Source organism: Lineus longissimus, chromosome 12, assembly GCF_910592395.1.
Source record: "Lineus longissimus chromosome 12, tnLinLong1.2, whole genome shotgun sequence".
NCBI classification, from domain to species: Eukaryota; Metazoa; Nemertea; class Pilidiophora; order Heteronemertea; family Lineidae; genus Lineus; species Lineus longissimus.
Genome location: NC_088319.1, coordinates 5,028,534 through 5,050,572, shown reverse-complemented (window position 1 = coordinate 5,050,572; position 22,039 = coordinate 5,028,534). Strand labels below are relative to the sequence as shown.

At 40.9% G+C, this 22,039-nt stretch overlaps 2 protein-coding genes across 2 annotated transcripts; one reads left to right on the top strand and one right to left on the bottom strand.

Annotated features, from left to right (window-relative positions):
- The first annotated feature begins 18,248 nt into the window (after positions 1–18,248).
- LOC135497226 (P2X purinoceptor 7-like) lies at positions 18,249–19,130 on the top strand. The gene is made up of 2 exons (XM_064786988.1): positions 18,249–18,409; positions 18,734–19,130. The coding sequence occupies exons 1-2, from the start codon at positions 18,249–18,251 to the stop codon at positions 19,128–19,130; spliced, it is 558 nt and encodes a 185-aa protein (XP_064643058.1).
- Positions 19,131–19,727: 597 nt separating this feature from the next.
- LOC135496612 (uncharacterized) lies at positions 19,728–20,960 on the bottom strand. Its single transcript, XM_064786035.1, has 3 exons — positions 20,849–20,960; positions 20,449–20,597; positions 19,728–20,013 (listed from the first exon to the last, which is right to left on the bottom strand). Exons 1-3 carry the CDS (start codon positions 20,866–20,868, stop codon positions 19,859–19,861), a joined length of 324 nt encoding a protein of 107 aa, XP_064642105.1. The 5' UTR covers positions 20,869–20,960; the 3' UTR covers positions 19,728–19,858.
- Between the last annotated feature and the right edge of the window lie 1,079 nt (positions 20,961–22,039).

Here is a 22,039-nt window from a genome sequence, read left to right as displayed (position 1 = left end):
AGGCCTATAGCTAAAAAAGAGCATGTAGGAGAATCAAGACACAATATCACTTGTTGACAATTTTCACGTCAGATTTACCTATTAGTTCCTCTATTCTGCAAATAGAAATTCCGGTAGAAATTGGGAGATTTCTCCGGCGAGAATGAAAACCCCTCCTCGGACATGTTGGGGATGCTCCATGTGCTTGCACCACGATATGTCGATGGTGTCCAGTCAAAACGGCCCCTAATAAAAACGGCCCCTGGTTTACATAGTGAGACATCATTGCTTTTGATTTGGATTTTTTACTTGATTTAAAGTTTGAAATTGAAATACGAGTTTAACTGATCAATCAGGTGTTATGCCTTTAGTGTTTTAGATGCATTAATCAGGGTCAAAATGAAGAATGTTCAGTTGTCAAGTGGATTTTTTTAAAGTCTCCAAACTTGCTTAAATGAGTCAATTATTCTTTAAAAATTCCTGAATTCAACCAATTTTACTCAATTTTAACTAACCAAGATGATTATATTGAAGAGAAACTGCAAATAAGACTGTCAGGAGTGATCTCATGAAAATAAAGTGGGGCCGTTTCGACTTGGGGCCGTTTTTGGTCAGGGGCACGATCAAGGCCGGATGCTGCCAATCTGTGCACACGTTGATGAGGCTAAAAGGGGTATTGGGAAATGAGCATTCCTCCTTCCATTCCGACTGAATACCAGTTTTAGTTACACCCGCGTTCGCGGCCACAACCATGGCAACAAGATGGAGTCTGCAGACCAGAATTCGCCACAAGACTGGTTTCTGCGTTTCGTTTCTGTGTTTCTGTGTTTCCGTTTCGTTTCTGTGTTTCTTGTTTTACAACTACCCTTATAAACAAATAGAGATGGTTGAACGACGAGAATAAGTTATCGTACTAACTTCGCGATTCGACAAAAGGGTGCGGTCTCAGTAAGGTATCGCACCAACAAAACATTCGATGATCAAGGCTAAAATGTTAGCGCGGCCGTATACTAGATGTCTAATAGACGCGCAGATCAGCGTTAACAATGCTAACATTTTACTAGTGTATAACGTTTAACAACAGCAGAATGGGGTGTCATAATATATAATACATTTTTTTGATTTTACCAATTTCGAAGCTGATATAGGTAAAATGGCGTAAATAGTACAGACAATTTTCAACAGATCAAGTTCATATAAATTCATATGTGTGATCCCGTCTCCCCCCCCGCCGAATCCCTTGGTGCTATTTTTGGCTCACCGTAGGGGAGTCTATACAATAGCGCTGTGTCCGTCGTCGTCGTCGTCCGTCGTATCCTGTGGCACGTTTCTGAACCGCCTGTGCTATGTACCTGAAACTTTATATACATCATTCTCAAGGTCATATGTACCCCGACACTGAATTTCGCTCCGGTCTAATTCTTGACTTGGCCACCAGGGGGCTAAAACCAAAAACTTAAAAAGTGCAATATCTCCCTTATTACTGATTTGTTTTTGCTGAAACTTTTATGGTGGGTACCCCTAGCAAGGATACATCACATATCGTACGGGTTTTAAATTAGATCTACATTTTAAGGTCACAGAGGTCAAACTATAAAATTTCTCTGATAGTGGCACGTTTTGTCATTATTCATCCTATAGTCTTTAAATTTGGTATGTTGACACCTGTTAGGCAGCTCTACAAGTTCACAAAAAAGTAGGTCGATGTCTCGTACTTTTCAAGGTCACAGAGGTGAAATGGTGTAAATTTGCTGTTTAGCCTTAGGGTGTAACCATGGCACCTTTCTTTATAGCTTAAGCTTTTTTCTTGTTATTCAGTACCGGTAGGCCTACACATGATGCCCTAGCCTCTAGACCTCTAACACTGAATTTAAGTCCGGTGTAACATCTGTGGTTGTTTCCCATGTGTCAGTGTTTCCAAACAATAGGCAGCTAGAGAGACCACGACTTTTCAATAGAGGGGATACACAGAAAAACTTGTCAATCTATTTTTGAGCGTTCCCAAACAATGAGGGGAAACACTCAAAAACAGAAACACTCAAAAACATTACACCGGCCTGATTCTTAACTTGGCCTGATTCTCAACTTGGCAAAATGTGAACGTGTCGGTTGACTTGTTTATAATGTATGACCAGTTTGCCTATGTTGGCTAGACATTTAATTTAGTTACTGTCTAAGGCCTATTAGGTATGGGCATAGGTGATTAAAAGAATCAGTAAAAACTGATGCCATTAAAAATCAGCCCAAAAACAAAGTGCCAGCAGTGCCAGTGCCCTTTGCCAGTGCAATAGTCATGTATTTGGACATTGCCACTCAGTAACAAAATACAAGTTATTCAAATCCTTCGCAATGGCACTATATGGATGCGTACTCTGGAATTTTACCCCCAGAAAACTTGATCTATTCTGCGTCGCCTGGACGAAATGTGTCAGGAAATTATATAATGTGTCCTAATTGACACACTCTAATCTGCTCCCACTCATCTGTGAAGACCTACCCCCAGAACTGCAACTCCATACGCGCTTCTTAAAATTCATCGGTGGGATAGCAAGTAGCACTAACCCATTGCTAAGAATCGCCGGTCAGTTGGCCCTTAAGCGTAGTAATTCACAGGTCGCTAACAACATCAATACCGTGTGTGCAAAAGCGGATGTTACAAAATTTGATGTTACACAGATTTCTATAAATAAAACTGTGTTTTTAAATGATGCAACAGTCATTCTAAGAGACAAGGCAAATGTCATCAGAGATATGATAAGTTTGAGAGACAATAGAGACCGCAATTTCTTTAATCTTGATGAGATTAATACTATATTAAATGATTTATGTGTAAACTAAATTCTACAGACACCTGAGACTGAATAATTTGTTGATGGCCAATATAATATCTGTATAAACAAGTTCAATTGAGTATCACTGGTAATTAGTTGTGGCATTCGCTGCCTGTTTCTAACTTGTTTTAAAATGTTGTTCCATCTATTTATTTTTCTCACTGCACAATACAGAACTGCACTCTGTTGAATGTACTCTTATGTACGATTAAATAAATAAATAAAATAAAATAAATCGACCCTCACTTCACTATGCTCTGTTTTGTTCACACTTTGAATAGATTCAACTGAGTGCTAACCACCAGATTCTCTTTGAAAAAAATATCATTGAAACATGGTACTGGTATTTGTTCTGTATTTGCTTTCTTTAGAATGAAAATAATCTCAATGCCTGTGCCAGTGCCAGTGCCAGGTTTTGGACCAACCCCACATTCGGCCATTTTGTCTAGCTTGATGAGCTGTTTGCTGTGATAAAACCTGGAATTAGGCGTTCTTAGTAATTCAAAATGCATGATTGTGGACATGAACATTAATTTATATCTTTATAATATTAACCAGAACGGTGAGCACAATGGCCGATGGCCGTTTCATTTGTAGATGTATTAATAATACAATGTGCAATTTTGTACTGGTATGCTTAATTCTGTAATCGTTCAATTGAGATTTGAATAAAAAAGTATGTGCTGAAATTTTGTTTTGTTTCAATGTTTTTGAAGAGTTAGTCATTAGTTGAACAAGATCGCACGCCTAGGTTAATATCGGCGAGAGAAGATGCTTCAACATTATGCCTGCTTTGGATAATGCATCAATCCGTGTTTTACCAGACACAGACGAGTCACAGTCAATTGATATGGCCACGCATTGATGGATATACTTGAGTTGTGATATATCAAACCATTCTAGTCACAAACAGTTTGTCACACGACTCTACTTGAAGAAATACACTGGTTCATCAGATCAGCCTGGCGGGCAGAGACATGTAGGCTATTCATCCACGAGCAGAAGTGTGGCTCAGTCACATAGAGCTTATTAAAATGTCATGTTGTGGTAAATACATGGCTGGGATGGAATTAATTCTCAATCTGTGGCTGATTTTAATCTACAGAATCATGCCATCACAGAAATATGTTTTTGGACAATATATGTTAAAAAATGCGGTCTCACTGGTCAGTTTCGAACTCTCATTTTGAGAGGGCCATACCAATACACGAGTGCCAATTTAGCGAATAGGCTGTACAGTAGACATTTTTTCTCAGGCATTTGGTATTGGAATGTTGTAAAATTTTATTATGATATTGGTGAAGGGTTCTTCTAAACACATATTAATTTTGGTGAGGATCGATTTGCCCCAGGGGTCCTTTTTTACCATTCCATTAATGTACACGTAATGTACACAGAGTGTAATAGAGGTCTGGCCTGGCCACAATAATTTTAGTTTCATTTGGCGGTCGGGCGTTTCTGGTTTCTATCTTGGCCGCCTTGGATTTTATGCATGCATGACAGCTTTAAGAATAGTGCTGGAAACTACCACATACTTCTGTGAGGCGGCTAGACAGACGACAGTTTGGTAATAAATGCCATGCCGTGTTTATCCTTTGAGCGCTATGTCGCAACTATCTACGTTAAAGGGATGTAGGTCAAACAGTATTGACCAACGGGCCATTAATCCCTTTTTGCTCATCAGAAAAGAAGACGGAGAAATAAAGCATTTCCATTACACAATATTTATTTCATGCTTAACCTGTTACAGGGAAAGAACAGTGTGGGTCAACTTCTAGCATTTCTTCCTGCAGTTGCTGTTGTGTACGTTACACGTTCCGACGCACTGTCTTCTGAACTTCTTTGGGTCCGCTGGCGGGCTTTTGTACTGGCACTTAATGCAGTTGGCGTAGGTTTTGTCACATTTAATTTCGCAGTCGTTTCTATTGCCAGGACCTGAAACCCACAGGGCATCTGTGAAGCTAATCACCAGCACGAGAGCAATCACGAAACAGGCAATCTGTAACAATCAAAAGGTCACGGACATGATTATCTGGATCACATGAGAGTGCCGTTTCTTAAAATTACCTGTATCACAATTTTTTCCAACCATTCACTACCACCGTCTTCAAATTTCTACTATTGCAGATGTTCGTCAGCATTACGTCATTACCCCAGGAAGAATACCATCATATTTGTGCAGGACCGGAACCCTAATCAATTACGTTGTTCAGTCCCTTTTTAAATTGGCAGCCAGTTATGTTTGAAACAAGATATGTGATTGTGGTGTGAGAACATCAGTTCCACAGCGAACAGAAAGATAGCATGCGAAAACAATTTTCAAGATGGTTGCCGTTAGCGGCTGAAAAGAACTTTTTCTAATTACCTCTATAATGAGCACAAACTATTTGGATCAAACGTCGAAGTATTTGTCAGTTACTTTGCTAAAACTGAAGTCGGGATGGCTGGCGCTGTCGTCATGTTTAAGAGGGGAAGATGCTGCTATTCGAGTGATATCTAATCCCCTTATCACCGAATTAAGTTTTAAAATGGGACTAATCGTCCAATGAGCAAGTGGTAAATTTAGGAAAGCTGCCACACTCTTAAAATTTGTTTGTAAAAACGTCTCATCTGGTAGTTCTTTTTACACCAACTGTGAAATTAGTAAAATTAGAAACGAAACTGACCATTATTTTGTTAATAGCTAAAATGTAGCAAAAATAACTATTAAAATGGTTCAGAATAACTATTTTGATAAAAACAACTAATTTCATAGTCGGTACAATAGGAACTATCAAAGTAGGAAAAAAATCACTATACAAGTAGAATAGTTGCTTTTACTAATTCATTCTAAGAGTGCACAGCGGCTATGTTTCAGAAGATACGAAATGACCTATCACAACCCAATCTGACGAACAACAAAAACTTGGAATTAAACGTACAAGGCATGAGCTTTCTACAAAACCTGATAGGTATTTAACTCTGCTAACAACTGCTTTAGGGAATTTTTTCATTGAAAATTTGATATATTTGATTACATTACTATGCATTGAGCCTTATCTCGCTTTGAAGGAACCTCTCCAAGTTACAAGTGGAACCGATGGGGAAACAGCAAACCATTACGGTAATATAAAAAACGAGTGTCAGAAAAAAATGTGTGAAAACGTAGATGACGACCAGTAGCCGAAATTGGTGCGTAATCGTAGTGGCATTAACAAACGCTCTTTAGCATTGGTGGAGTAATCTCCGGGAAATAACCCCTCCAAGTACACAGTGGACGCTGTAGAAGAGGAAGACGAAGAGTTGAAGGAGTAAGAACGAAGCCAATAATGCACAGTTGAAATGGAAAACACAGGGGAGGAAGGCATATAGGTAGAGAAAGAATTTGCCAGTGCGAAAAGGTCGATGAAAAATGGAGGGGGGGGGCAGAGAAAATAAAGTCTCACCTTCATCTTGAGTGTTTTCTGCGACAGATAATGCAACTGAAACAAATAAGAACAAGTCGGTTAGCCAAGCCTCGTCACTACAGTGTCATAAAAGGAAATATTTTGCTCATGACGATCATTCTCCCGTGGATGATACTAAAAGCAACGGATATCCAGGAAAATTCGGGCTCGAACATTTCACTTTTTAAATACTTTGAATTTTGTATAAAAAGGTGGAATCAAATCAAATTTATGTTTGTCACTTCAAGATGATCATTGACAGCCATTTCCAGATAGCGGGCTACATAATACGATTCACTTGGTCACTTTTCACCCTCATTGCACACATGTCATATCGTGCCATGTTTTGAAGCCAGAGTGAGTTCTACAGGGTGGCCCAGAATTATTTTCCTTTGGACAATATAATTCTATTGTGTGTCCATGTGTGAGGGAAAATAATTCTAGGCCATCCTGTAGACAAGTGTCATGTAACACAAGAATCGTGACAAAGAGACATCCACATTATGACATTACAAGTCCAAATCAAATACCCAAAGCTAAAGAGATGCCTCCCCTAATCGATAGCTGGTTCCCACCTCATCCCTATCAAAACATCGGTGTCGCCACAGAGCCAATATCAAGGTTGATACTTCACACCACACGCAAAAAGCCTTAAAGAATTTGGACAGCGGTATGAACAACCACTGCTATCGCCGGACAAAAACCTACCTGATGTGACTCTTCTTTCCGGTATGGGAAGTGGATAATGAGAGCATTGAATTTATTATTTTATAAGGTTTGTCATAATGAGTATTCATATTATTCATTGAAATTTTTATCACAAGACATGTTTTACTACGACTTTATTCCAACACCTGTAGATTACTGCGTATTTTATGTAATATTGGTTCACTTTTTGTTTCTAATTTCTCATAAAATACATGTACTAGTATCTCCACTTTCTCAACGAAACCGTATAACCTAAGATGTTTATGCTTATGCATAATGTAAGTTTTACAAATTTAAACAGTAAGTAGAATAGAGCTGCGCTTCTCATAACTGTTATCCCAGTGAGCATTCTAAGCGACACAGAAACGCCATCCAGAAAGCCTAAAAACAAGTTATGTTACCAACGCTGGTGTTAACGTGAGACGCGTTAACGTAAGACGCGTTAACTGAATTCGTGATTGGTCTTAGCATGACTCTTCATATGGGATCAAACTATCATATTCTGCACTTTATAAACAAAATAGCATCGACCTTTAATTATGAATAATGTAGTCCGGTTTCATCGACAACAATGGCTCAATGGATTCCCTCATGTGCTTTTTTATCTCAAGGGAAAAAGGCACTTGGCCTTGATTGAAGCCTCTTTCCCTCGTGTTTTTGTATCGATATTGCGCTGACCATCAGCCTTTGATTATTAATAATGTAGTCCGGTTTCATCGACAACAATGGCTTAACTGCACGTGTGCTTTTTTATATCAGGGAAAAAGTCTCTTGGCCTTGATTGAAGCGGCTTTCCCTCATCTTTTTTGTGTCTTTAAACACTCAATCGATATTGCGGTGACTATCTGAATTCATCAGATATGGTCATACAGTGTTAAGAAGCTGGTCGAAAACACCTACCCATAAAGTAAATCCTATAAAAACGGCGTTCCTTTAACTCAGCAGTCCCATTCCTTCCAATCAATTTGTTTTTATTATGCAGCTTCAGTCAGGTAGGACAACAAATAACAACAATCATGACGGATCGCCAGAACTATTTTCCTTCTGACTAAAGCAAATTATCTTGGGAGAAGGTAAGTTGAAATCAGCCTAACCCCAGGTCAACACTCGACCGACAGTAACGTGTGCAAGAGGAGGAAGATACGACTGACTCTGGACTTTCGAGGAGGGTGAAAATGGGGTAGACCATACCTTGAATTGCATGGGAAAAATAATTGAACTGCATTGAAATTCTAATTCAGTGTCATTGATTAATTGAAAAGATAGTTTAACACAAAATGAACTGTATTTGGTGCCTTTTGCTGTCTAAAGTTCAACATTGGCATATCGACGTCGAGCACCAACTCAAGGCCCATTATCTGAGCCCCATAATTTGACCTTTTAGCCTCGTGAGACCAACAATCCTAATCATTCCGGTGCAGCTGCAGAGTGGGCTTCCCTATTGTTGGTGCTAGATTAAAGAGCACCATGCACAAAGATCGAAAGCTCATAGTAGAATATGTGTGGTTAATTCCTATCGGGCCTCTCTGTAGAATTATCCCTCTTGCGGGCCCCGAGGGGTGCCCCAACCTAAATAGATTCTGGACTAAAATAGAATATGCTAATTACTAATCCCTTATCATGGCCTGTATACTGTTCAATGCATATGACCTATTGTGTATTCTATACCTGGAGTACCTACATGTAGAGACTATGGTGAGTCACACCAGTACATGCATTAGAATTGAAGGTTGGCTGATTTTTGGGCCAATGTCATGTTTCATAATATAGAAGGGAGCAAAGGCCCCTAAATAAACTTAAAATAGAATGACAAATTCAGGATAAGTATTGAACAATGTATTCATACTTTTCCTGTAGATTTCGGTAAATTTTCCTCACTTCTGACTTATGAAATGCAGCCCTATCGCAAGGGAATTCCCTCAAAATACAAAACTATCAAACATATATTTCTCCATAATCATTCCAGAATTCCGAAATCAATGCCCGCCAAGACACACCCTGTATCAATCTCCTGAAAAGTTTTGTTGTCATCCAATCTAAACCATTGACTGAGGAGGAGTTTAGATTACAAACTGGTGTACCTCTACGTTCATATAGCAGTGATACGTAGCGTCTTGGCCAAACTCTCAAAACGTTTTGCCTGGTTTCTGACAGTTTGTAGGATCTGGGTGGTATCAAGTGTAGCGCTACCTACTGGTATTGAAACCACATGCCTTGAAAGTGCCTTCGAAAGCTTCCTCAGGACTCTGCCTTTTTTGTCAAAACATCCTTTTTCAAATTGGTTTGGGAACCCTTTACTAAATTTGCCACGATTGACAGGGTACGGAGCGTAGCTAATTATCTAACTCTTTTGAAGACAAGATTTTGACATCTTTTCTGATGACATCTTTATCGTAGAGAAATATCACTTTCTGATGACTTCTGAAAACATGATATTGTAAAAATTATAAAACAATACGCTTGCATTTTGAGCATTCGTTTAAGTTCAGCATTCTCTGCAAGCCTCGTGTGTCTTGCCTACTGTTTTAGCTGATGGGAGCAGATTATAAAAATTGACGTTTAGGGCAAACTGCACTGTATGATTGCAAACCATAAAATAAGCAACCAAATCAAAAGTCGTTTTAAATTTAATTCCGCCTACAAAATGGAGGTTTTAATGTGACACCTCGACCATTGTGTTTCCAAAGAGTCCTAGATCCGAATGCCCAGGTAAAATAATGAACCGAGTTGGTTATTTCAAACAGGGGAGCAGGTTTCTAGCCGAGACATTTGGGAGTTCGGAACCGCGTTATGCTTGGAGTTCTGGATTTCGATTCTCCGGGTGGTGAAGACGTGTATCCCTGAATGACCGATTTTAATGGCCGACGTAGTGCTTGTGGCAATATTTCTGTGCGGAACTATGGTCAGTTTTGAGTTTTCTCGCTGGTGTCTCACATTTTGAATGATTTTATATCTTTTCATTCTTTAATTTGTTGTGTATGACGGACATAAATCCTCGCATGAAAGATATTATTGCAGTAGGCCAATCCATTTTCGGACATCAAACATAACCATTACATCGGGATGTTATTCTTGTGCCAACCTGTACCAGAAATAAAAGTGTAAATGCGTTTCTAAACACACAGTACCCATGCATCCGATAGCACTTACCGATGACATGAATTCTCATCATTCAGGCAGATATATTTCATAGAATTGAAAATAGCTCTTTTATATTCATTCAATTCATGCCATAAAATGTCTAGTAGTCTGATGAGTTGCAGAGTAAAAAATGATAACAACACGATTTTATATTCAGCATAACAGCCGCCTTATTACAAGCGGCTTTCCCTCGTCTGTTTTGCTTCAATATTGCGCTGACCATATTCAATTCATCAGATGAGGTTTCACGCCACAGTTTCAATATCAGCCGAAGGCGTCCATCCTCTAAAGTAGGTCATATAAAAACGGCGTTCCGTTCAATCGATCGTGCGCGTCATGTCTATGTAACCGTCTCTGGTCCTCACCTACCGCGGATCCCTGAACATATCTCACAACATCAACACGTTCTCTGTCTAACTAACTTAGTCTTTAATGTCTCTCTCTGTAAGTACAATGTACATGTACGTCAGTCCTCTCTGGACCATCAAGGCCTTCTCCACAAGAAGGGGCCACACCAAAAGACATTCGGTGTGCCTTACATAATACTAACATATACTATACTATAATACTATAAATACATAATAATACAATGGAGCACAACAGTGTTCAACCAGGCAGTCAGCACAATAACCTAGCCATTGGCTAAAGAAGGTAATAGGGATTATACTTAAAGGGTTGACTGCCTGGAACACAACCTTACATATTCCCCCGTCAATAGAAAATGGCTCCTGACATTTACTACTTCAACACATAAAAACACACTTAAACCTCAAATAGCAATAGAATTATACCAGTTCTATTCTAAAGGCCTAATCAACTCTGAATCGAATGAAACAACGCAAAGGAACCAAGATACCCATGATCACTTTCAAACATCAAAACCGAATCAGAACGCCTCAGAGGAAAAGTCTCTACTTTGCAACTTTGCCAAGAAATATATACACAGAAGAAATATGCGCAGTACGTCCAATATTTAAGAATCAGGGTCCTTATTCACGAAGCTTCCGTAAGGACTTACGGTACCGTAAGACATACTTACGGCACCGCAAATATTTCCGCTGTATTCACAGAGCGACCGTAACTTTGCGGAGCCGTATGTCAGGACCGCAAATCAGCGTGAGGTCCTGCGCCGTCCGCAAGCATTACTACAGATATACCGATTTGTAATGGCAGTCGTATTGATAGTCGAGGAAGAAATAAACAGGCGTGCGTGGAGGCGTCAGCGAGTGTTTCGGGACAGACTTCAGCCATTCGATATTTATGATGACAGAGACCTCATATCACGGTACAGGATGCCAAGGCATGTTTTGATGGAAGTGATAGATCTGATTCGTGACGAAGTCGAACACCCAACCACTAGGTCGCATGCAATTCCAGCTGTGCTTCAAATCCTACGTGCAATCAGGTATTACGCAACTGGAAGTTTTCAGCTTGTTACGGGAGACCTCGGTAATGTAAGTCAGCCATCCATATCCCGAATAATCTTCAGAGTTTCGTCTGCTCTACAAGAGGTGTCTGCCAGGATAATTCGATTTCCGATGGACCAAGCTGGACAAAATAGATTGAAAGAGGGCTTTTACAGTGATGACCGCAGGATCCCAAATGTCTTGGGATGTGTAGATGGTAGTCTCGTGCCGATCAAGCGCCCTTCACAAAATGAAGAGGCTTATGTATGCAGGCATCAATGCCCAGCAATAAACGTGCAAGGTGTCTGCTCGGAGGATAAAAAATTCCTCAACATAGTTGCAAATTGGCCAGGGGCTACTCATGACGCGTTCATTTGGCGCCAATGCGATCTCAGCCGGTTGTTGCAGAATGGTGGAGGAAACGATGGCTACCTACTTGGAGACAGTGCGTATCCCTTGGCGCCGTGGCTTTTGACACCAATTCGAAATACAGAAAACGAGGCAGAGAGGAGGTATAATTCTCATCAAAGACGTATGAGACAAAGAATTGAGGGAACATTTTCGAGGTGGAAAATGCGGTGGTTGTGCCTACATAGAGATGGTAAGTAGTGCCATAAAACCGCTGTTGTAAGGTCTATACAGTGCCATCATTATCCAGTTTGGCTATCTTTGACTTTATTGTCAGGTTTCAGATAGAGTGGACCTACATTAAGTATGTAAAACTCATTTGCATTTCTTTTAGGTGGCAACCTTACACTCCGGCCGGAGAGAAGTTGCAAGGTTATCATGGCAACTGCTGTCCTCCATAATATATGTGAGGTGCATGGTTTACCAGTGCCACGGGGTGCACCACCTAACTTGGTGGACGATGCAGACTTGGACAGAAACCCTCCACTCTATCCAGATGATGCGGATGGTCAAGCTGTAAGGAACAGAGTAATTAGACAAAATTTCGGAAATTGAAGTATGTAATTATTCAATAATACAATACATAGTTGCAATACAGAGTGGCTTCCGCATACATTACTTGATAACTTTTGGAAGAAGGCTAGTGCGCACCCTTCTTACCCAGCTTTTGAAATAAACCTTCAGTGATGGCGCTTACATTGGGACGGGGTTTAGGAGCATTGCTGATAGATTGTTGGCGAGTCATCAGTTCCAATTTTTTCTTTTCAATGTCAACAAGTTGCTCAAGAGTGGTCAGAGTCTTCTCTTCGACCTGCAAGCGGCGCTTGTCAACATCAAGCCGGCGGGTTTCAACGTCCAGCATCATTTCGGTTACGGATTTCTTCCCTGCACTTGTACTGTTACTTGTAGTTGGGCTAACACGGGGAGTCTTTTTTGGAGGCGGCTTTTCAACGCGAAAGTCCTCGTCCTGGCTATCAGCTGGTTCATCGAAGTCGGAGTAATTGCCGAATGTCTGTGTCGGTGCCTCCATCAGCTCATCGAAAGCATCATCGGACTCGACACAAGCACGAGTTGCCGTTGCACTTTGACGCGAACGCTGCAATACAAACAATGTGACGTAATATTGACTGCCTACAGTGGAAATTATTTCGCCATGATGAGGTATAACTTCATTCTTGTAGATTTAAGGTTATATGAATACTTTGAATTGTATTTCAGCATGTTATCCAGCCGACGTCTGACCAAACAATACGCTAATACGTCCTTAGAGGAGGAATACCTGCTACCGCCCCCTGGTAGGCATTCAAAACTGGGTCAGATCGAACAATAGGCCTAGTCCAAGCTGCTACCAGAGGGAAAATGACGCACGAGATAAATGTTGTTATGGGATGCAATAATTTGATAAGTTAATTAGCCGAAGTGTGTGGTATGTCAAGGGTTCAGTAACTTATGTGATTAAAGCTTATTTTCACAAGTTCCTACCTTTGATTCTTTCTTATAGCTCGGTAAAGCGGCGGTGTCATACTCGTCACGGTTGTTAATACCGAAAACTTGAGCAGCTCCCAGCATCCCGATGACACGTCGCTCTGTATCGGTCAGAGAATCGCTCTTGGGACTCCTCGGGACATTACCGGTCTTGCCATCCCTTGTCCGATCCTCGTTGGCTTTTTTCTTGGCACGCACTTCAATATCGTCCCACTTCTTTTTTACTTCCTCTACAGTTCGTAGACACGGGCTGATGGCGTTTAACTTCCTAGATATTTCCAACCACGCGTCATTTTTTCTTTTAAGGGTGACTTGGTCACTGAATTTCGATGAAATAATACGGTAGTTGTCCTCCACCAACTCAATTAGTCGATTAGTTTCGTTGGGATGAAGTTTTTCTTTCTCGTCCTCTTTGGCTCCGACATCTTCACGGCTTCAGAACCACAGACCAAGTGACTCTACAAACGTCTGGCCAGTGTATTAAAACGCATGCCGAAACACTGACGAATAAGGCAATAAGAGTCTTATGTAAGAGGAATATTTGTCCCATTGCTATCCATTGATTATGCCTTCACAATTTTTAGCCGAGTTGCGGTCATTGCGCAATTTACGGATCCTCACATTTATGGAGTCGTTACGGGATGTTTTGTGAATACCCTTAACCAACATTTCACGGTCCCGCAATGCCACCGTAAAGGCTTGTACCCACGGACGCGATTTTCCTTGCTTTTGCCGCCGCGGAAAGTCGCAGCGATAATCGCAAAGAATGGTTCCTAGTCAATTCAGTACATGTGTTCCCACTTGAGCGATGCTACAAAATCCAAGCGATTTCTCGTGCTTTCTCGTGCTTTGCCTTGCGCGCTACGTAATTGAGATTGCAAAAAGGGCAATCTATGCGACAAATCGCGGCGACCGGTTAGGTCATTTTGACTTAAGTAACTACCTTTGGGTTATTGACAGACAGAATTACGTAATGATTTGCGGGCTTGTGTCCACAAATAGTCCTCAACTGTTCACTTGGTCATCATTTTGGGTCCGTCATCACCAACTCGACATGTCTGAACCCGATTTTTTGGAACGGTTGATCCTGGAGATTGAGAAGTTCCCTAGGATATATAACAAAGGATTGGAGGAATACAAGGATCCTGACAAAAAAGATGACGCGTGCAACGTGTCCAAAATGAACTCCGCAAGTCCTTGAAGTCGATTAGCAAGAGATTATGTCGTAACCTGACATGAGTACGCTCCATTATACGCTTCAGTCGGAACAGGTTACGAAATTCGGCGCGCAACGACTTGTCGCGGCGGAATATCGCAGCGACGTTTTGTAGGCGATAAATCGCGCCCGTGGGTACAAGCCTTAAGGCCCTATTTGCGGTACCGTAACTCAAAAATTTGCGGAAGCTTCGTGAATAAGGACCCTGGACTTTGTACAGTCAGTACACATTGACTGAAAGAGAAGCTCGCACTCGAAGAAACATTATCTGTTAGATCAGTGTTTGATTCCAAATAGTCACCGGATCCGACTAATTGTCAAATCTAAACTATACTCTACAATTTTAACTGTCAGTCGCTGCCACATTAAAAGTAACATATATCTTCTATTCACGTCATCACGTCAGTTGTGATCTGAAAATAAAACTAATATTATTGTCAGTTACTAGCCGTCTTTCATCAGTAAAATTATCCGATCCATTACTGCCGGATTCTCAGACACTTCTGGTCGAGGTAACAATGACATAAAATGATCTACTTTGTCCCGCCACCCAGGACGCTGCGCAGGAGCAGGACAACTCGTGTTTGGTGTTGGCTGATTGCTGCCCATGACATAATCACCAAATCTCACAGGAGGTCTTGTATTCCTCACAGGCCTTGCAGGTCGGATGGGGGACGGAGAATGAGTATCTGACATGGGGATACTAGGTGGAGCAGAGGAGGATTCATTAGCTTTAGAATCATTAGGTGAACTGCCACTGGCTTACGAAGAGGTAGTATCAGTCGACTGCTCAACACCAGTAGAAGAATCAGACGGAAGAGAAGAATCGGGCTGATGAGAAGAATCAGACTCTGCTGGTTGGATAGCCGGTCTGGGTGGTTCAACAATCAGAGGTGGATCCGCCATCGAAGGAACATCTTCCGCAACAGGTACAACCGGGTTGGTTAATACAATTACAACGTCTCCAATCTCTTCATCCTCGTCTTCCAACACTTCCAGCGGTCTCACATCAGTCTGCTTCTTAGTCTTCCTCGGTTTAGGCTTCGGTCTTTGTCTCGTCTCTGGTGCATCATCTCGTAGCGTGCCAACCGGCAACAAGAGGTTCCAGTGCAGGATTCGTACAGTCCCTCCCCCCTTTGGTTGAACAGAGTACACTGGAATGTCCGGATTGGGCTGATCCAGCACAGTGAAAACATCTTCAGACCATTTGTCCGCCAACTTATGGCGGCCCCGAAGGTGGACTTGCCTGACCAAGACAGAATCACCAGGACTTATTACCGCAGCTCTAGCTTTCAAATCATATTTGGACTTCTGATAACCGGAAGATACACCTTGATGCTTCTGAGCCATCTCAAAAGCACAAGTAAGGCGTTCCTTCAATGACTTGGTATACGACGTAAAATCTACACCATCCGTGCCCTTGTCACTACCGATATCAAAAGCAACATCAACAGGTAACTGTGGATTTCTTCCAAACATGAGAAAGTATGGGCTATAGCCTGTAGAATCGTGCTTTGTGCAGTTATAGGCGTGCGTGAGGGTGGACAGGTACTGTGACCAGTTGTTCTTTTTCTCCTCTGACAATGTCCCTAACATAGAAAGTAGTGTGCGATTAAATCTTTCACACAACCCATTGCCCATTGGATGATAAGGGGTGGTATGAGACTTATCCATCCCACCTAACAAACACAGTTCCTTGATCACACTCGACTCAAAATTTCGACCTTGGTCGCTATGGAACCTAGCAGGGAAACCATAATGCACAATGAAATGTTCGTACAGAGCTTTAGCTGTTGTTTTGGCTGTTTGGTTCCGTGTCGCTATTGCTACCGAGTACTTTGTAAAATGATCTGTCAAGACCAGGATGTTCTCACAACCTCGAGAAGGTTCAACCGTCAAAAAGTCCATACAGACCAACTCGAGAGGTTGCGACGTACTAATTGAAACTAGAGAACTTTTCTCATTGCTAGGCTTACGCCTAACGCAACGCCCACATGACTTGACATAATTCTCTACACACATGGTATAACCTGGCCAGAAATATCTACTTTGGACCAAATCTAGAACTCTATCCCTTCCGAGGTGACCCATATCATCATGCAACTGATGTAATACAGAATCTTGTAATGAGCTCGGAAGTACGATCCTCTCCACTTCCTTCCCGTCAAAAACACTTGATTTATATAGAACACCATCCTTCACCAACAAAGATCCCCAATGCCTGAGCAACGGTCTGAGTTCAGGTGAAGGTACCTGAGCCCCCAAAATGTAACCGTCTCTGGTCCTCACCTACCGCGGATCCCTGAACATATCTCACAACATCAACACGTTCTCTGTCTAACTAACTTCGTCTTTAATGTCTCTCTCTGTAAGTACATGTACGTCAGTCCTCTCTGGACTATCAAGGCCTTCTCCACAAGAAGGGGCCACACCAAAAGACATTCGGTGTGCCTTACATAATACTAACATATACTATACTATAATACTATAAATACATAATAATACAATGGAGCACAACAGTGTTCAACCAGGCAGTCAGCACGATAACCTAGCCATTGGCTTAAAGAAGGTAATAGGGATTATACTTAAAGGGTTGACTGCCTGGAACACAACCTTACATCTAGCTATTGAATTTATTTTTGTGAGGGAGAGCAATAAGGAACAACCATGATTTTGGTTGCCAAAATCGCTGGAATACTTCATTCTGACATATGGGGACTTCTTGGCAAGACTCTAAAAAATCGGCTTTATATTTGGCCGTTTGTAGCATCTATGTGATATCGAGTGTGCCGCCATATGGTATGTTTTTGACGCCAATAGAACCACTACAAAAACGACTCTCTCCCGGCATACCTACGTTCCAAGATGATATTTGCATTCTGATCTCGAAATACTTAGCCTGCTTTGGACAGATTTCCATCACCACAGCGCTGCTGATATAGCAAGTACATGTATAAGCACGAAACCTAAAAATAAGCTACCAAGTCATTAAAAACAACTTAATTCAGCCTACAGAATGGAGGTTTTAATTTGAAACCTGGACCATTGTGTTTCTAAAGAGCCAAAATCCAAAGGCCCAGGTAAAATAAGAACTGAGTTGGTATTTAAAACAAGGGAGCAGGTTTTTCGCCAAGACACTGGATCGGGTAGCTTGGAACCGCGTAAGACTCTGATTTTCCGGCTGGTGAAGACGTATGGTCCTTTAATGCCTAACGTAGTGGTGTGGCAGTTTTTGTCTCACTGATATTAGTATTATGACTATTGTGACTATTGTGACTATTGTGACTCTTGTGACTATTGTGACTATTGTGACTATTGTTACTATTGTTACTATTGTTACTATTGTTACTATTGTTACTATTGTAACTATTGTAACTATTGTAACTATTGTAACTATTGTAACTATTGTAACTATTGTTACTATGTTTACTATTGTTACTATTTTTACTATTATTACTATTATTACTAACTGCCATACAGCATCAAAATCGTTTAAAACTTTATTTATTGGCAAAGAAGTATCACAGACTTACTCGGGCAATTTAAAGTGGTATATCGGACCAAAATATGTAATTAGTTCATATTCAAGAAATAAATTGTGTATAAAGTGTACTTCCGTAGCCTATGGAAAGTGTTTTACGGATGCCCGATGTTTGAAGACGAGGAAGGTAGTGGTAGTGAGTTCTACGACACGGAGATGGAGAATGGGATTGCTCCATACCAATTCGAACCGATGACAGACGGGGAGTCGGCAGAGGAGGAGGAAGAATGTCAAATGGATGACGATGACTGGTTGCATTTGGATAGATGGTACGTTTTATTCCGATTTGTATACTAGGCATAATATCCTCACCGCCAAAATGGCCAAGGCTTAGGTTAGGTTATTCTACAGAAGTGTACACACCTCGTATTTTGTCATCATTCTGTGCCTTTTGAGACGTTTGAAATGTCCGAAAATAGATTCCCAATCAATCCAATGCACCCACTAGTTACTAGAAATCAATGTTCGGATGTGTGGCCATGCCATAATAAAGTCAACACTTCGTCAATAATGGGTAATTTTTTTTCTTAGGCTTGATCCGTTCTAAGTTCAATAAAAAATATTTCTTATCATGCTTATCTTTTCACTTTCAGGTGCTCCTGTGATAATTGCCAGCCGATGTCTGTGAAGAGAGAGTGCCTGTGCTGCCGAAAAACTGATCAAGTCAACAGCTTGGTTCTAACAGAGGAGATTAATTGCATCACTGATCATCGTGACTTTGGGCCGATATGTTTACATGAAGGAGTGCTGGATGTGGCGTGGCTTGCCTACAAGCAGCAGTACAAGAAGAATGCATACGAGGGACTGAAACACGCAAGACTGAGGCATGTTGCATACAGACAATTTGTTAGGTGGACACAAGGATATTTGGGGAAAGACATTCGTGTTGTTCTGCCGTCGTGCGTGGTGTGCAAGGGGCGGGCATTCTTCCCACCCCCTGGACTTGAGGAGGATGCCCACTTTGAGGGAGTTCATATGTTCGATGAATGAAGACAATAAAAAGGATAACTAGAATCAATTCTTCATTTTTCATGCAGTTAGAACAGCTTTCAGGCATCTGGGCATGGTTGTTACAATGCATTGACATAGGTCAGTGGAGACATTATACATGTCATAGTAGGAAAAAGTTCCAACCAGACCCAGTGAAATCCCTACCGGACCCAGTGGTGCAATACAGCAGTAAGCACTTTATTCTGTTTTTCATGTCCCCATCACTCAATATCAGGAAACAAGGTTATCCTGAAATGTCATACTGTAAAACCAGAAATTTTTGCTGGCTATTTAATTGTGCGGGTGCCAGTAAACCACTAATATCTACCAGCGCAAAATATAAACTTTTATTCAGGTTAGCTGAAGGGCAACCGTCATCGTTTCAGCAAAATTAAGTGGCACAAGATATAAATCTTTTTGGGAATTTCCACCCAAGCACAAAAATGAATAGCTGCAAAAAAATTTCAGTTTTGGTTTTTTCAACCCATCTTCAGGGATAAAAGAAGGTACAATGTACATATATATCAAATGAATCACCAAAAGGGTAATTTACACAATGAACTCTTTTATTTTAGTCAATAATATAGATTAGCAGTTTGTAAGGTGACACAAAATCATGTTTTACAAGCCATACCATCAACAAGGAAATGTCTGAACATTCAAGTTGTCTATATGTACTTTGTAGTACTCCACCTAAACTATTGGAAATGTCCCATACACAGAATAAGTCAAAAGCGTTCGAAGGACTTTCTATCTTTGATCAGCTCTTCTTTGGAAGGGCGATCAAACTTGGAACAAACTGTTGGTGGGTCCTCCAAGATTACATAGGACTGTCCACTGGTGACCAATTTCTGAACTTCAGTGAAAAATATCTGCACATATCCTGAAAGAAAAGCGACGCACATGTTATTTGAAAAATGATTACAAACAAAAATGACTGCTTTACTTTACATAATGAGCTTCCTTAGCAGCCAGGCCTCAGTTGCATTCTAGTAGAAAGGCCAACATACTTCTGCACACTCATTTTTTCAAGCTATTTTTGGGCTCACCAGTATCCATAAACTCCAGTTTCAGTGCTTGAAAAGCATATCTCTGGTACTGTCTGTTCAATATGAAGGGGTTTGAAAGAGTCATTCATATCCAAAAACCAGGCACTGAATCTAATCCGAATAGACAATAATACTCTCAGTTTGGTACTCTAATTCGGGCTCTGTGGGCAGAATCTTTAGATCCTCAAGTTGCTTCAAGCATTGGAATCGCCAGCCCTTGCAGGACACCTTTCACAATGAATGTGCATGTCAACATCATGTGAACTTACCAAATGTCGGAGTCTTCTTCACTGGTATGACAATGCTGTGTCCTTCTCTACCCCTGGGGGTCACCCTGTTGAAGTAAGGAATCCCATTCCTAGCAATGCGTTGACCTCGACCGGAGTTCTCATTGAAGTGGAGAGCGGCCAGCAGCAGCCTGCAAGTACACAAATCATAAAAAATAACCTTGATTTACCTTGAAATGATCAACAATGACTATAGAATATAGTGTGTGCCTAGCCTTCATTTACTGTACATCATGTCATAACACAAGTGTACATTTTGTAATGTAAAATACACATGCTTTTTGTTTGAGCAATTCTCTATTTACTACGAGCCAGATGACATTGTTTACTTAGTAGGCTACTATTAGCTATATATCGTCGGCGGAACATATTAGGGGCCTACCTTTTTCCATTCCCCAACATGATATCTGGAGGCTGGGTAATACAATCGCTGGTGAAATGCCTTGAACAAATCACAGCCGATCTGTTGCCTGGGGCAGGTTCCTGGAACCCAATCCTCGACCTCTGTACAAATTTTACCCATGCGGGCCTTCCCTCCGACCCAACAGCCGGGAAAGCAAACGTCGAAATGCCAAGTGCGGCATTGGCCACGTTCTTGCAGCCCCCAACTACACAATAGTTGGGCATAATGGAGAACAAATACGGCTATTCAAAATAGCTGAACAATGCATTCAACCATTATCAAATTATTGTTTGCAGTATGAGCTCCCTGTAATGACGTCACTGCCGAAGATTACCGAAGATTGCCGAGCGTTTTCAAGGTGTTTTTTTCCTCGTTCGGCCGGAAAGAGAGGCACACAAAAATGCCAAAATAATGAAAACTACGGAGAAATAAAGTTTATCAGGTGCCATTTATTGACAGTTTATATGCATATATTATTGTGACAAATTCTAGTTTTGGTCCGATATACCATTTTAACTGTTGCTCAAATAAACAATATTCATAGTTGCACTTATCGTACCACAGGTACGAACAAAAGGCAGACTACATGGTGGGTTGGCTATACAATAACGTGGGAATATAAAGCAGTCGGCAGAACCAAGTATTTACAAGTCTACTCGTATTTCTGCGGTAACAGTGGAGTTCAATTATTTAAAAATTATGCTCTGCAATGTGTACATGCCAGGTGAGGAATATAATGAGGAATCCATATTGAAACCATGCAATTTTTAAAATGCAATATTTATGTCGGAAAACATAGAAACAATAATTCTAGGTTGACAGATGGCGGATACTGTTTGGAAATACTCAATACCTTGATTTTTTTTAGGGGCAGCATCGTTCAGCTGCGGACTTTGGTGATATTGACTATACGTATGAAAGTCAAATTAATAATAGTAGATCGATTATTGATCACTTCTTTGTGACAGATAATCTGTACAATGACACTACTGAGCTTAAGGCTATGCATCATCTTGACAATTTTTCTGATCATTCAGCGCTCGTCAATCGAATAAATATCCCTGTTGAGCTTGTTATTAACGACAATGGCCAGGTCAAAAAATTACAAAATACCCAATTGGAATAAGGTTACCCCAGAAAACAAAACCTTGTACAAGCTGCACCTTGAGC

Coding starts and splice junctions, on each gene's coding strand:
- LOC135496612 (XM_064786035.1), bottom strand. CDS start 20,868: ATGTTGGGGAATGGAAAAAG. Junction 20,598..20,848: donor ATGTTGGGGAATGGAAAAAG/GTAGGCCCCTAA, acceptor GTGTACTTGCAG/GCTGCTGCTGGCCGCTCTCC. Junction 20,014..20,448: donor GAAGAAGACTCCGACATTTG/GTAAGTTCACAT, acceptor CTTTTCTTTCAG/GATATGTGCAGATATTTTTC.
- LOC135497226 (XM_064786988.1), top strand. CDS start 18,249: ATGTTTGAAGACGAGGAAGGTAGTGGTAGTGAGTTCTACGACACGGAG. Junction 18,410..18,733: donor TGGTTGCATTTGGATAGATG/GTACGTTTTATT, acceptor TTTCACTTTCAG/GTGCTCCTGTGATAATTGCC.